The following is a 17,196-nucleotide window of genomic DNA, read 5'->3' on the forward strand; positions in this document are numbered from 1 at the left end:
ACCATGGTTCCATAAGAAAAGTCTGACAGTGTTTCCACTTACATGAGTCAGGCTCCTTGGTTTCATCTTTCCTATTCGACTCCCTTGGCCAACACTTTCCCGATTCGACAGCATTAGTTTTCGAGGCCTACAAAGTCTTTCATTTTTATACATTTCGTGACCCTTACCTTTCTTTTGCCGATACCTTCATTTGTCAAATATGTTGGACTCCTTCCATGTTCCTTCTGATTAGTGATAAGAGAAGAGGGTTGCCCAGTCGTACATCCTCTTAAAACAATAATCACTGCCACCACCAACAACGATTATCTAAATCTCATTTTTTTCTGACCACATTACTAAGATAAGGTCTCTGAGTGAGAAAGAGCATATACCACGTATCTTCTTCCTCTACCACTTTTCCCACACCAGGGAGGTCACGGGTGCGAACGGCGTCGCACAACTGGATTTGGTCCTGTTTTACGGCCGGAGCCCTTCCTGGCGCCAACCATATATGAAAGGATGTAATCTCTATTGCATGTTTCTGTGGTGTGTTGTCTGAAGATGAAGAGGAGAGTGTTGGGACAGACACAACCACCCAATCCCCGAACCAGAAGAAATGATCAGAACCGATTAAAATTCCCGACTCGGCCAGGAATCGAACCCGGGACCCTCTGAACTGAAGGGCAGTATGCTGACCATTCAGCCAATGAGTCGGACTGCATGTACCACTAACTACCACGCCTCACTAACTACTTTTACAGTTTTTGGAGGCACCAAGGTGCCAGATTTTAGTCCTGCAGGAGTTCTTTTACGTGCCAGTAAATTTACCGACACGGGGCTGACGTATTTGAGCACCTTCAATACCACCGGACTGAGCCAGGATCAAACCTGCCCAGTTGGGGTCAGAAGACCAGTGCCATAACTGACTGAGTTGCTCAGCCTGGCACAGATAGGTCTTATGGCAAGGATGAGAAAGGAAATGGCTAGAAGTGGGAAGGAAGTGGCTATGCCTTAATTAAGATACAGCCCCAGCATTTGCATTTGCCTGGTGGTGGTGGTGGGGAGGATTTCGAACCCATTATCTCCCGAATACAAGCTCACAGCAGCGCGACCCTAACCGCATAGACAACTCACTCGGCTCAATATTATCAATGGCAGGAATATCATATTCTCTCTTCAAGCTTACTAATAGTACTCTTATTTATCCACAAATCAAATAATTACATAGTACAACATACCTCTAACAGTAAGATTAAAACAGCCAAGTCTATCTCCTGTGAGTGAATCTGCCCCACACTGTAGCACCACCGCACTTGGTTGAAACGTCTCCATGACCTTCGAAATTATAGGCACAAATATGGACTCATAACTCTCATCATCCATTCCATCACGCAGCGGAATGTTGACTGCATAATACTTTCCCTTTCCTGCACCTATATCCTGAAAGAGAAGAGATTTGAAGTAGATTGATGAAATTTGCCCCAGTCAATAAGAGAAATATATTACTCTCTTGATTACATGGCTGGCAAAACTTGACAATGCAAAAACACATTTTATTAACATTAAATTAAATAAAATGGTTTTAAGTTTCAGACTGTTGCCGCATATAATCCCAGGTTTAATTTGAATGACTTTATAGATAATTTTGCATTCCTGATCATATAAATCAACAACTTACAATAGTACAGTAGAGTCCCACAAACTCGATCTAATGTGCTACTTACTTATTTCATGTCGCACTAACATATAGAAAGTTTTTGATGATGGGGGGGATGGGAAAGGGAAGATAGCGACCATGGCCTTAATTAAGGTACAGCCCCAGCATTTTCCTGGTGTGAAAATGGAAAACTACAGAAAACCATCTTCATGGCTGCCGAGGACCTAATGTGGACTGAGAGAGTGTAAAATTTCCAAAATATTGAGTTTTATGGAATAAGGGGTGGGTTATTCAAAAATCATAATATTTTCCTGCATATTATTCTAATAAAATTTCTAGAACAACACAGGACACAGAAAAGTACAACATAACCTAAAATTATACTGTTAAAAATTAAAAAGAAACTTACTGTGGAACCTCGGATTGCGAGTAACTTGGTCTACAAGTGTTTTGCAAGACGAGTAAATATTTTAAATAAATTGTGATTTGATAAGCGAGTGAGGTTTTGCAATAAGTGTGTCACGATTACGTACGTTTTCACCTCCCCTGTGCCTTTTTCCCCTCCCCCTGCCACTCTCTTTCCTGGAAAAGTGCGTGTAATCACTGCCCGCACTGGACTTCAGTTGGCGTGCCTCGCTCGCATAGTCAACACCGTACGAGTGTACATGTTTTGTTTCTGTCATCTGTGATATAACTGTTCTGCAACGATGGGCCCTGTGAACGAAAAGAAGGCTAAAAAGGAATTCGGTCGGAAGAAGGAGATGATTACAGTGGATGAATCTGTTCAATGACAATGCAATGTCACATTTTCGTGAAATCCTCAAAAAGAGGCAAAAGCAACAGTCATTGGACAAGTTCCTCGTTAAAGTTGCACGAAAAGAAAACACTTCCAATGAGCCAACTGATAGCAGTGATTCTGTTAGTGAAATTCGTGCTACACAGTAACTCTTCTCATGTCATCTCTCATCTCCCTCACACCAACAATGATTCTATTGTAAAGTAAAGTGCAGTTTAATTGTTTTACGTTATATTTTGTTTTAGAAATGTTATGCGAATAAATGTTTTTGTGTTGTGGACGAATCATCCGAGTTTCAATAGTTTCTTATGGGAAAATTTGCTTTAATATACGAGCGATTTGAATTACGAGCATGTTGCCGGAACGAATTATGCTCGCAATCCAAGGTTCCACTGTATATTCAAAACTGAAGAAATGACTAGTTCTTCGTAGGGAAAAAATGCCTTGAGCCTTGACTGTCTCTCGTACTCATTTCGTCCATGTGCATTTTTGTCACGTAGGCGATGCAGAAACAAAATGTCCATAGCAGATGTACCTTGCTACTCTGAGTAAAGGAGCAATCCATAGTCTGTAGTCCTTCAATGCGAGTCATCTTTCTAACTTTTCTGTTGTCTTTCATCTCTTCGTTTTCTGATCCATCTTCATTTTTATCAATGCAACTATTTTACTATCTAAAAGTTCACAGTTTTCATCCTGTCCCATTCATTCTCCAACACCACCACCACATCTTCACAGCCTGGAATTTTCTTCAAAAAGTCCACTATTTCTCAATTTTCTTCCTTTTACCTGATTTATTGAAACTCGTTTCCTGAATGGTCCAGCAAATTTCTCCAGGAACAAACGAATCTTACATGACTGATTTCTTGGCAAGATTCAGATTTCCACCCCACTACTTTACTGATCATGTCACACCCTTCTTCCATGGCATCTGGATTGATCTCTCAGGTCTTCCCCCGTTGATCCCTCCTCCTGTGCCATTCCCAGTCTTTGAGCCAGCAGTCCACCACACTATATCTTCTTTTTCAGTATTCCATTTGTTGATATCCCAGTCTTTTTTTATTATTTGGGCCTCAAACGGTTTTTCAAAGTTATACTTTGGTATCATATGATCAGCAGGCATGTGTAGAACTTCCTCTGTTATTCCTCTGTTAATTTTACAGTGTCCTAGATTAGGTCTTTGTGCATTCCAGCACTCTGATTGTGCCGATCTATATGAACTCATTCTAGCCTGTCCTTTTATGAAACTGCATAGTGATGGGAGCTCTAGTAAAGTATTCAAGGCTTATGTCGGCGCAGTTCTCATAGCCCCAGTCATGGCTATGCATGCCATTCCCTGTAGGCTATCCAATCTACCGCTGACTTTTCCTTGACCACTTGACAATAATCCCTCTTTCTAACAACGAAGACCCTTCACTACAAGCCAGTGACCTCACATAAATGTGGGGAGAGGTATGTGGCAGCCAAGGTCTGTAAGTTTAAAAATAAACGCAATCTAACAAAATAAATTTGTGCCAGTTCACAAAATATCCCGCGCCACCACTCCCGGGTTAAACAGCCTCAATTCACACATTAAGTTTACCTTGGAACTGGAATCCCGCCAATCCTTTAATTTCTTAGACATAGCTATGACAAAACAGTCAAACCTTCTAGTTACCGTACAAAAAAAACAATCAAGCAGCTAACACTATCTCACATGATTGTTTGCACCCCCAAAACCATAAAAAAGCTGCTTACTATAGCAGGAAGTGGTAATCATCCAGAAGATGAATACTGACATTCTGCCAGTCGGAGCATGGAATATTAGGAGTTTTAACTGTTGTAGTAGGTTAGAGAATCTGAAGAGGGAAATAGATAGACTAAAGATAGATGCAGCTGGTACAAGTGAAGTACAATGGCAGGAAGAGCAGGATTTTTGGTCAGGCAACTACAGAATTATCAACAAGAAGAAATCGAAAAAATATGCGAAAAGATAGATGATTTAATGTAATATCTAAAAAGAAATTAGAATCTAATTGTGATGGGAGACTGGAATGCAGTGGTAGGCCAAGGAAGAGAAGGTAATGCCGTCGGAGATTTCCAACTGGGACGAAGGAATGAAAGAGAAAGTTGGCTAGTTGAATTTTGCACTAATCATAATTTAGTTCTTCCTAATACTTGGTTCAAACACCACAAAGGACAACTTTACAAGTGAACAAGATCTGGAGACAGAGGAAGGTATCAAATAGATATATCATTATGATTAGGCAGAGATTCAGAAATCAGGTGTTGGATTCCAAGTCGTTCTCAGGAACTGATGTGAACTCTGTCCACACCGTGGTAGTCATGAAATGTCATCTGAAGTTGAAGAAATTGAAGAAAGGAAAGAAGCAAGAAGATGGAACCTGCATAAGTTGAAAGAAAAGAGTGTGAGGGAGAGTTTCAAGGAACATGTTGTACAACGACTTAGTGAAAACGCTGAAGGAAACACAACAGAGGAAGAATGGACAGCCGTGAAGAATAAGATCAGTAGGGCTGCTGAAGAAAAGTTAGGAAGAAGGGTAAGATCAAGTAAGAATCAGTGGATAACTCATGAGATATTAGACCTGATTGATAATAATAATAATAAAATAATAATAATAATAATAATGGCGTATGACCCCTTGTGGGTGGGGGCGGTAGAATAACACCCACGGTATCCCCTGCCTGTCTTAAGAGGTGACTAAAAGGGGCCCCGGGGGCTCTGAAATTTGGAGCGTCGATTGGCGACCATGCCCTTAGCTGCGTCCTGGCATTGCTTTCTACTTACTTGTGCCAAGCTCCTCACTTTCATCTGTCCTACCCGACCTTCCTTGGTCAACTATTGTTCTTTTCGGACCCCGAGGCTATTAGGTTTCCGAGGGCTAGGGAGTCTTTCATTTTCATGCCCTTCGTAGCCCTTGTCTTTCTTTGGCAGATACCTTCCTTTTTCGAGGTGTCGGGTTCCTTCACTTTTTCTCCTCAGAGCTAACAACCTTGAGTAGACAACCCGTCACCCGCTAGGGTGGTTTCATCTACATACTCGTTGGAGTCAACATGAAAGGAAACATTAATACAAAGAATACCCCAGGTGGTAACAAATCCACCCCACTTGTGATGGGGCAAGCAGGTCATCGGATTCTGGGGAGCCTGCACCTTCATGTACCCCACCATGCAAACAACAGCAGAAAAGAAAGAGAAATATCACCTACTTGGCTACAGTGAACATCAACTCGTTGCTAAAGACTGGTAAACTTCAACAGACTCTAGACGTGCTGAACAAATATAACATCAAGATTGCAGCACTACAAGAAACACGATTCACGGATGAAGATGCATTTGAATCCCAAAGATACAGAATATACAAGGGGAAACCAGGCATCAGGGTGATGAAGACAGTCCCACATCTTGGCACTGGCTTTGCTGTTCATCATAGCATGATTGATCACATAATAGGGTTCACTTCACCTAATGGTAGGACCTCCTCAATATCTTTGAGGTTTCGCAATACGGCATATACCATAATGAACTTCCATGCACTCACAAACGACACAAATAGAAATGACCTGGAAGCAGTTGAACAATACTGGAGCATTCTAGAAGAAGCCCTCGACAAGATCCCACAACATCATACCACCATACTGATGGGTGATTTCAATGCACAGGTAGGAAAGGAGAAAAAATATCGCAGGATAGTGGGCCTCTACCCAGCCCATAAGAGGACAAATAAGAACGGAGAACATCTTATAGACCTTTGTGACAAATATGGTCTTGTCCTAAAATCAACTGCCTTCAAACACCTGCCTAGGAAGGCGAAGACATGGAAGAGCCCAAATCCACTACTAGGTGAATTCCAGATAGACCATGTGGCCATGGACAAAAAGCATCACAATGAGATTCAGAATGTCAAGGTGCTAAGGGGTGCTAACTTAGACTCGGACCATTACCTATCTCTGGTAAAAACCATCCTACAACCACTGAGAAGGCTACCGAATGTCGGCAGAAAGGCTAAAATACCGAAGTTCAACATTCTCCGACTGAGTGACGAAGACTGTGATTTCAAAGTCACTCTGAAAGAAAACACACAGAAGCAAGCGTGGCCCAACCTACAAAAAGCTCTACTGGACGCTGCTCAGAAGACTATGCCTGCCTCATACAACAAAGGAAAACATCCACGGTAGACCACTACATGTGACCATGTTATAGAAGATAGACGCAGAGCCTGGGTCACATTGAACCAATACAAAAATGAGGCTAACAACCAGGCCTTCCTTACTCAATGGAAAATAACTGCCGTATAGAACGACAGGCTAAGAGGAACCATAAAAAGGCTAAATACAACAGGTGAAAGAGGACTTTTAAGAGGCACAACTCAAGAGATTTCTACAGGGAACTCAGAAAACAGACAACGAAGTACACAGCTCCCACCCTTCATCTTCGTGGACCTGATGGGAAACTTCAGTTAAACAACAAGGATGGTACCAATACTCTTGCAGAGTATTTCAAACAGCTCCTCAATGCAGAGGAACCTAAAGAGAGACTCGCATTCCTTGAGCCTCTTTCCAGAAACCGAGACTACACACCGCCAACCATTGAAGAAATAAGGGAGATTATCAAGAGCCTAAAGAGAACAACAAGGCCTCAGGTAAAGACGGTATAGTAGCGGAGATGTGGAAATATGCTGATGAACAATCCATACAAAGCATCCATCAGATCATAGAGGATATTTGGGCAACGGAGACCTTACATGAGGAATGGACCTCAGCAGTGATCCATCCTCTACACAAGAACGGTAGTAAGTTAGACCTCGACAACTATAGGTGGGCCGGCGTAAGGTTGCACATGACAGCTGCGCACAATATTGGTCACACTGCAATGGCGCACGAAGCGATATTGCCGCTGTAACAACAGCTGATTGCACGACACATGTGTTTTTAAAAACATGGGAGAAATGTTTTTAATGTCATCGCGATGATACACAATACAAATGAAATCTGCCGACAAAAACTGAACTTTCAACTCGCCGATTATTCATCACACAAAATTATACGCGATAAATATACTACGAAGTTCTTATTGTCGCGATGTTAGAAAACACGGAAGAAATCGGCCGACAAGGATCTCACTTCATATACACCTTCACCAATAAATATTAGAATAATATACACCGGTGCTAACACAACATGTTTCAAGTAAATTCTATAAAATTTACGAAAATTCAGAAACCTTATTTTCATACCTGATTCACAAAGGCAGAGGCTCGATACCCTCCAGTTCACTGCCATCACTACCGTCGCCTTCGTTGTCACTGTCATCATCGTCTAGGCAGATCATCAACTCCTGTATTGCCATTGCCGAATTAATGAATGCTGCGACATGGCTAAATTGGAGCAATAGCCTACTCTCCCGGAACAGGCCTTCCACTTCAGTAACTGTGAAGGACGTGTTATAAGTGCGTACATAATGTTTTACTTCACCCCACACCGTACCAACTCAATGAGGTTGAAGTGAACTTCGTGCCCTTGTTCCTTCGCTACCTTGTCGACCTTTTTGCTATTTGCTTTACATCGCACCGACACAGATAAGTTTTATAGCGACGATGGGACAGGAAAGGCCTAGGAATGGGAAGGAAGCGACCGTTGTCTTAATTAAGGTACACCCCCAGCATTTGCCTGGAGTGAAAATGGGAAACCACGGAAAACCATCTTCAGGGCTGCCGACAGTGGAATTCGAACCCTCTATCTCCCGGATGCGAGCTCACAGCTGCGCGCCCCTAACCGCACGGCCAACTCGCCCGGTGTCGACTAATTTAGTCGTACACATATGCGCTGGGATATTTCTTTACTGCAGCCATTCCACTTACAGTTCTTTACGGGCGCTCGATGAAGGGGTCTTGTCCATTATTACGGAGTGGTAACGTGCATTGTCCATAACAATGACAGAAGGGACTTTGAGCTGTAAAAATCGTACTCGTGTCTTCGTATTGCATCAGCCTGGAAAGAATTAATTCCTATTACAGGAGATAGCTTAATTCGTTTCTTTCCCGGAGTGCTGTGAAACAAGTCCCTACTATCAGCCCCGTTTTCGCTATTGCTATGTACCCCAGTCACTTTTTCCTTCTGTTCTTGGAGGCGAACACCTGTGTGAATGACAGTACGCTTTGAAAGCCCTAATGTTTGAGATATGCGATCCACAACATGATCTACAGGAACGGAGAGACGGCTATACAAGCGTACGAATTTCGTCTCACTCTCGTAAAACTCACGAGTTCTCCGCACTAATTCTAATGCCTGACTATTAAGGGACACTCCGCTGCTCAAAGGATTATCACTTCGCGCTTCATGACTATGTTGCCATTTCCGAGACATCGCACTGCATTCGTTAAAATAAAATTTCACAATTATCTCAAAATGAAAACAAAACTTTCATAAACGCGCGAATCACACCCGACCACGTGCTAGCGGCGACAGACAAAACGGCAACACTTCAATACAGTAGTCAAGCTACTTATAGATGGCACCACTATACTACCTATATTGCCAACAACAATCAACTGAAAATAGTTCGTATTTGTTTTGTAGCTCGCTTAAACCTTATAATATATTTTAAATGCTCATATTTGTGTAGGCAAATAAAATATTATGAACACTATACGGAATTAAATACGAATTAACATGAATAAAATGCGTAACTGTATCTGACATAAAAAGTAGTGGATTGGTGATTCTGACTGACGGGTGACGTTCTTCATTTCATTATTGTAGTGGTGCCAACATGACTTACAACTGTCAAGTGCAACCTTGTGCCGGCCCACCTATACAGAGGCATCTCTCTAATATCGGTTACATACAAGATCTTTTCTAAAGCTCTGCAAACCAGAATGGTCAGTCAACTGGATTCCCAATTAGATTAATATCAGGCCGGTTTTCACGCAAATAGATCTTGCACAGAGCAGATACAGAACCTCAAGGCAATCCTGAGGTCCAAGAATCGTGGCGGACACCAATGGGAAGTCATACTAGTGGACTTCCAGAAGGCATATGATTCAATAGATAGGCAGACCCTCTTCTACACCTTATGGGAATTAGGCCTGGATGAGAAGACCACCAGACTAATCCAGGCTACGCTGAAGAACACCACCTCCAAAGTAAAGTTTAGAGGTGAGCTCTCAGAGAGTTTCTCTATCCACATGGGAGTTAGACAAGGTGATGGAATTTATTGCATTCTCTTTAATTGCATTCTAGAGAAGATTATCAGGGAATGGACTGCCACATTACCTCCAGGAAGTAGACTGAAAATTGGCTACAAGAAAGATAATCTCAGTGTACCATGCCTGGCCTTTGCTGACGACCTTACCTTATTAGCCAACAACATAGAAGAAGCTACTCACCAGCTACAGAGCCTCTATACCATAGCAGCTAAAACTGGCTTGAGGGTCAATATAAAGAAAATTGAGTTCATGACTAACATACAGGGAGTCCCACATACTATGCCATTGGGAAACACCACCATTCGTAAGGTTCTTGCAGTGAAGTACCTACGGGAGTGGATTTCAGCAACCGAGAATGAGACATTAGCAATAGACATCAGATGCACGAAGTTGGAAAGGATCTACCATACCTGCAAGAGCATCTATACATCCAAGTACCTCTCTAAGAACCTTAAACTCCAACATTACAATTCAGTAGTAAGACCGTCCGTACTGTACGCCTCTGAGTGTCTTCTGATGAACAGAAAAGGTCCTCTAAGGAGGCTAGAGCTCAAGGAACGAAAAATACTAAGGAGGATTTTAGGACCAATAAGAGAAGGGGATGGTACTTACAGGATAAGGCACAACAATGAGATCTATGACCATCAAGAAGACATAGTTACATCCATGAGGAAGAGGCGATTGACTTTCTATGGGCATTTGACTCGTATGAGTACTTACAGACTCAACAGCAAGATCTTTACCACTACAGGCAGAGGGAAAGCGTCCAAAAATAAATGGATCACCACAGTGAAGTCCGACTTAGAACAGCTGGGGATTTCAGAACAAACCATACAGGATCGTGTATTATTCCGGCAGTTGACCTTTCAAGATGTATTTCCAGAGTCTCTCACCGGCAGACAGAGTACAGGTACCACCCGATCGAAGTGGACCGAGGAAAGGAAACAAGCACACAGCCAGAAGATGAAAGCTTTCTGGGCGAAGAAAGAACAGAATTTCCATACAAGGAGTCGAAACAAGCTCCGTGGTCCTCAGTAGGCCCAAATGACAAGAAGAAGAATAATGGCATATGGCCTCCAGAGAGGCCTGGTGCAGGTCTTTTTCTCGTAGACGGCCTATTAGGCGACCTGCATGTCTGTGAAGATGAGGGCCCTACCTAGGATGATTTTCAATGCTGAATACGCCACACACAACCAGCCCCCGAGCCACTGGAATTAACCAATTAAGGTTAAAATACCCGACCCGGCCGGGAATCGAACCCGGGACCCTCTGGACCAAAGGCCAGCACGCTAACCATTTAGCCATGGAGCCGGACAACCTGATTGATGAACAGTGAAAATACAAGAATGCAACAAATGAGGAGGGCCAAAAAGAATGCAGGTGATTAAAGAATGAAGTAGATAGAAAGTGCAGGTCAGCTAAGGAAGAATGGCTGAAAGAAAAGTGCAAGGATGTTGAAGGTTGTATGGTTGTAGGAAAGGTAGATGCTGGATACAGGAAAAAAAAAGAAACCTTTGGAGGAAAGAAAACTAGGTGTATGAATATTAAGAGCTCAGAAGGAAAACCACTTCTAGGGAAAAGAAGACAAGGCAAAAAGATGGCAGGAATATACTAACAATTGAATAAAGGAAAAGAAGAAAAAAATATAAGGTTCTGGAACAAGAAGAAACTGTTGATGCTGATGAAATGGGAGACAAATTTTGAAGTCAGAATTCAACAGAGTCTTGAGAGACCTTAATAGGAACAAGGCACGTGGAATTGATAACGTACCCACAGAATTACTAACTGCCTTAGGAGAAACCAGCATGAGGAGATTATCCCAAATAGTGTGTGAGATGTATGACACAGTAGAAGTGCCATCCGACTTCAGACAGAAAGTTGTTATATCTATTCCCAAGTGTAAGATGTATGACACAGGGCCGGTTCTACCACCTACTGGTAGTGTAGCGCGTAACTTGCCCTCCGCGTAAAAGGATGTTTCCGTTCGACCAACCCCAGGTAGCGTTATCGGCAGCATAAATCGTAGTTACCCGGCGCGTAATTTGTCGGCCACTTCGAGGGCCCGATAAGACTTTACCTGCCGGGCAAGTATTGAAAGTTGAACATTATTAGCTGTATTTCTGGTGACATACAACTTAAATTAGCTTAGTATACTGAAAAAAGTATGATACTGTAACAGTGGCCAATATTGTATTGCAGGATCTTGAACATTAATGCTTCCCTTGAGTTGCAACGGTCACACCAGCCTCTCGCATTGGTAGCTTAGGGAATACATTTTATACGTCAAGCTTTCATAAAGAAACTTTCAAAGCATATAAAATCAAAATCTATTTGGAAATTATTCCAAATGGACTTAAATTTTCTATTTTTTTTCAGTTTTCAGACACGAGGTATAAGTTAATGTATGTATCCAAACTACCTCAAGCGTTCTCATAGCGTAATGGCTAACACGCTCACTTCGTAATGCGAGGTATGCAGGTTCGAGTGGTTATTATGATGAATCTTTTTTATTTCCATTATTAGCGTTCTGTTAATCTGTATGGCTCTTTTCATATGTTCTTTTGTTAATAATATATTTCATTGAAATATTTAATCACAATATTATGTCTACTAGGAAATTGCCTTATATGTATGTTACCTACTTATAGAAAGTGATGTTACGATTAATAGCACATGGGACTGTCGCCCAGGTAGCAGATTCCCTATTAGTTGTTTACACAGTCTTCTTGTAAATTATTTCGAAGAAATTGGAAATTATTCCATTCCCGAATTCCTCTTCCTATGAATGGATATTCATCCCGATTAATTCTTTACATTTACAGTACCTTCCAACTTTATCTTCATAAAGTTAAACATTAGAAAGAAATGCTTTATCAATAAATGGAAGCATGTGGAACTAAACGAGGTCACAGAACTAGTTGCAAATAGAGCATCGTGGAGATACTTAATCAATTCTGAGAAGCCTGCAGATAGAATGCTCAAAGGCAATAAGTCCGTAAAGAAGATGTGTGTATATATGTATATGGAAGCGCGTAAAAGAGAGTTAAGAACAACGGCAGGGAACGAAAAGATTTTAAAATGTAAATTAGAAATACGATGAAAACCTGCGTAGCTCCTATTACGGAGCGAGTGACTTAACCAATCTACTACGAGAATACCTTTCAAAAACGCTGCCTTACATGACAGGTTATAACTGGCGTAAGAAAATGTAATCTCGAGATTTTAATCCCCATTAGGTATTGATATTGAAGATCATAGATTAAAATCACGAAAGCTTGACATAAATCGTTGTCCATAACTCTTAAGACTCCCCTTATTAGGCTTTTTGGTGATAATCAGCAGACGCAAGCACAGGGAAATAAGACAATCGAAATGAGTTTCATGCATCTGTCGATAGATAGCACCACATTCGAAAGGAGAAGTCGCTGAAAATCAGTCAAGCCAACTTCGTATATCGGTGTCTAGCTCCGGGTAGCTACCCAGCGCTTGCGCGGAAGTGGTTGGACGCAAGCCAAAGTACCAGCCGATTTACACCTCCAGGTAGTTTACCTCCCGGGCAGCTGCCAGCCACTTTACCAGCAGATGGTAGAACCGGCCCACAGTAGAAGTACCACCCGACTTCAGACAGAATGTTGTTAAACCTATTCCCAAGAAATCAGCTGCTGACAAGTGTGAAAACTACTGCACCATTAGTTTAATACCTCATGCTTGCAGCTATTTGAGATTCTGAAAGTGATTGGTATCACATACTGAGAAAGAAGAATAATCAACCAAAACCAAACCCCATGGCACTACAGCCCTTGAACGGCCTTGGCCTACCAAGCGACCGCTGCTCAGCCCGAAGGCCTGCAGATTACGAGGTGTTGTGTGGTCAGCACGACGAATCCTCTCGGCCGTTATTCTTGGCTTTCTAGACCGGGGCCGCTATCTCACGGTCAGATAGCTCCTCAATTCTAATCACGCAGGCTGAGTGGACCTCAAACCAGCCCTCAGGTCCAGGTAAAAATCCCTGACCTGGCCGGGAATTGAACCCGGGGTCTCCGGGTAAGAGGCAGGCACGCTACCCCTACGCCATGGGGCCGGCTAGAATAATCTACCATCTGTACAAAAATCAGTCTGCAGTGATAAGAACTGAAAGCTATTTTAAAAAAAAAGCAGCAGCAATCTAGAAAGAAGTAAGAAAGGCTGCAGTTTGTCCCCTCTTCTTCTCATTGTTTTCACAGAACAGGTGATAGAGGAAATCAAAGAGGAATTTGGGAAACAAATCCCAATCTAAGGAGAGGAAATGAAAACTGAGATTTGCCAATGATACTGTTATTCTATCCGTGTGCAGAAGATCTGGAGAAATTGCTGAATGTAAAGGACACAGTCTTGGAGAAGGAGTATAAAACAAAAATAAATAATCCAAAACTAAAGTAATGGAGTGCAGTTGTACGAAGTCTGGTCATGCAGAAATATTAGATTAGGAAACAAATATTGTTAGTTGGGTAGTAGAGTAACTAATGATGTCCAAAGTAAAGGAGGATATAAAATGCAGACTAGCACAAGCAAGGAAGGCCTTTCTTAAGAAAAGAAACTTGTCCACTTCGAACATTGATATAGGAATTAGAAAGTCTTTCTGAAGACTTTTGTCTGGAGCGTGCCATCGTATGGAAGTGAAACTTGAGCAATAACTAGCTCAGAAAGGAAGATAATAGAAGCTTTTGAAATGCGGTGTTACAGAAGAACGCTGAAGGTGAAATGGGTAGATCAGATCACAAATGAAGGGGTATACTGAATAGAATTGGTGAGAGGAGAACGATTTAGCAGAAATTGACCAGAAGAAGAGACAGAAAGATAGGGCACATCTTAAAACAGCCAGGTCTTTTTCAGTTAGTTTTTGAGGGAAGTGTATGCAGTAAAAACAGCAGGGGTAGATCAAGGTATGAGTATAACAAACAGATTAGAGTAGATGTAGGATATAATTACGTAGAAATAAAAAGGTTAGCTCAGGATAGGGTGACATGGAAGCTGCATCATACCAGTCACTGATGACCCCCAACAACTATAGCATGCTTAATAAAGCTTCTACCATACCTTTAACAAAAAAAAAAAAAAAAAAAAAAAAAATCTCACAGAAGAATTAAACACCACTTGCAGTATTGACAAGAATAAGTATAAAGTTAAGTATTTTATAGAAAAAATAAACAAAATTATTACTGACCTCCTTCAACTCTACTCAGAGATAATGTATCTAAAACCATAACTTCCACTTTTGGACATAACGGCAACAACACAAAATAGCTTATAAAACCAACAATAATAATGTTGTTACTTGTTATCACACAGATTTAACCAACAAAATAAGTTCTCAAAATCAGGGGTTTATAAACTTAAATGTAACATCTGCGAAGCCACATACATCGGTCAGACAGGCAGAAGCTTTACGAGACATTATTTAGAACATGTAAATGCAATAAAACAATGATTTTCTGCCATGGGCCAGCATATGTCTGACTTTAATAATAAATTCACAACTATTGGGTAGGACATGGACATTCTTAATGTAGTGATAAGGGTGCTCTGCTTCACATCACTGAAAACTGTTTTACTGATTTAGAGCGATATTCAAAACCCTAACTTTAATCTTAATGAGATTTCAGAGAAACATAACATCTTATTTGATATAATTATTCCACTTTACCATAAATACAGGTCTGATAAAAATCAGAACCCTAACTCTAAATCTAACCTTCCCATCTTCCCACTCCCCCACATCCGTCTGCCCTGCCTTAATTGAGACCCCGCCTCAACCGCACTTCCACCACCAAATCTGCCCCTCCTCCCTCTCCTTCCAGCCTTTTCTCCATTTCAGAATGTTCATTGTTATTTGTGTTTTGGACATGATAACACACATTCAGCAGAGCAATTAGAGCTGGCAAGTTTCATACAACGCTACATATACAGTGAAACCTCGATTCTCCGTTTTCCGAGGGACCATGAAAATAAAACGTACAATACGGGAAAACGGGATATCCGGGAATGAATGAAAACCATCAACAATTTGGCTAAACATCACAAAAATGAAATATGTATAATTATAATCTTACAAAAACTCCTAAACTAAACCAAACTACAGCCCCAGTGGGACTTTCTGCCAAGCGACCGCTGCTCAGCCCGAAGGCCTGCAGATTACGAGGTGCGCATGGTCAGTGCGACGAATCCTCTCGGCCGATATTCCTGCCTTTGTAGATCGGGGTCGCCATCTCACCATTAGATAGCTCCACAATTAAAGGTAATCACATAGGCTGAGTGGACCTGGAACCAGACTTACATCCAGGTAAAATTGCCTGACCTGGTCGCAATCGAACCCGGGCCCTCTGGATGAGAGGCGGGCATGTTAGACCGCGAAAGTGCATTAATTACCGGTACGCGAGTTCAAAATCTCGATACTTTATATTCAATTTTACAGGAGAATCTTCGTCATTTTCCCGTGAAAACGTCTTTCAGTTCAGCAACTTTGATTACGCTAGCCAAACTCTTCGATAAATCTAACAACGCCAAGCCAAACGACAATCGACCAAAAGTATTTTTAATTCTCTCATCTAATAAAACAAAGCACATTAGATACAAAAGCACAAAAAAATGATGGCGAAATCCGTTCATTTCTTAATCTTTCATTGTAATTTGGTCTCCGGTATACTGTTCGTAGTCAGTTTCTGGAAATCTCGTACCGCGCAAATTAGGCCTACATCGACTTTTAAAGGTTATGTTGAACTCGAAAACATGGTTTCGAATGTATGTATCGATTCTTAAAAGTTCTTGAATGCATTAAATTCGATTATGCGCGTCACAAATCCAAACAAATTGCAAAGATAAAAGAAATATCAAAACTGCAGAAATTACGGTTATTCGTGACCTTGAGGTCATCTGGAAAGCGCGCTCACTGCTCATGTCAGTACGAGTTTGAAATGATACCAACCATTTAAAATGTAACGTGCGCAAATAAAACGACTGCGGTTTTTGGTATTTTAACACGAAAACGTAAAATTCCCAGTCTTACATTAGAACCTAAACAGTAGCCTAATAGGCAATCCCAAGACCTCCCATGGCTTTCTTTTTTTTTAAATGTAAGGTGCAACGTCCGTTTTGGTCTCGCTAACATAATTATGTACGATAATATCAAAAATACTGAATTTGTGTTAAGAAGGAGCAGTTTCGATTCCTGCCCGAAAGTCCAGTTACTCTGCAGTGCCCTGAGCAAAGTGCCGAAAACCTCTTCGGCAGTACGATCGAAAAAATGTCAAAATATAAACATCTAACCCTGGACATAATATGGACGTTTTATAAGTGCGAACATTTGACGAAACTCGTTCTGTCTTCAAGCAGAACTGTCGAAATGCGCCGTGTCTCCTTGCAATTGTTGTGGCCACTCTCTGCTTTATGATTTTCCGAGATTCTCTAAACAATACCACCCGAATGCGATGCTAAGATGGTCCCTTATGCAAGTTCACCGCCGACTGCTTTTCCAGTACCGGTACAGTAGGCCCTACTTGCTTTAATTATCGCAGTGATAGAGGA

General features: G+C 41.5%; 1 protein-coding gene across 1 annotated transcript in view; it reads right to left on the bottom strand.

Moving 5' to 3' along the window:
* HDAC1 (histone deacetylase 1) overlaps positions 1-17,196 on the bottom strand; it is a 279,346-nt gene that overhangs the window by 154,900 nt on the left and 107,250 nt on the right. The window contains exon 5 of the mRNA XM_067135243.2: positions 1,218-1,419. Coding sequence (XP_066991344.1) covers positions 1,218-1,419 — 202 coding nt within the window. The remainder of the gene's footprint in view (positions 1-1,217; positions 1,420-17,196) is intronic.

The sequence above is a fragment of the Anabrus simplex genome, chromosome 1 (assembly GCF_040414725.1).
Source record: "Anabrus simplex isolate iqAnaSimp1 chromosome 1, ASM4041472v1, whole genome shotgun sequence".
NCBI classification, from domain to species: Eukaryota; Metazoa; Arthropoda; class Insecta; order Orthoptera; family Tettigoniidae; genus Anabrus; species Anabrus simplex.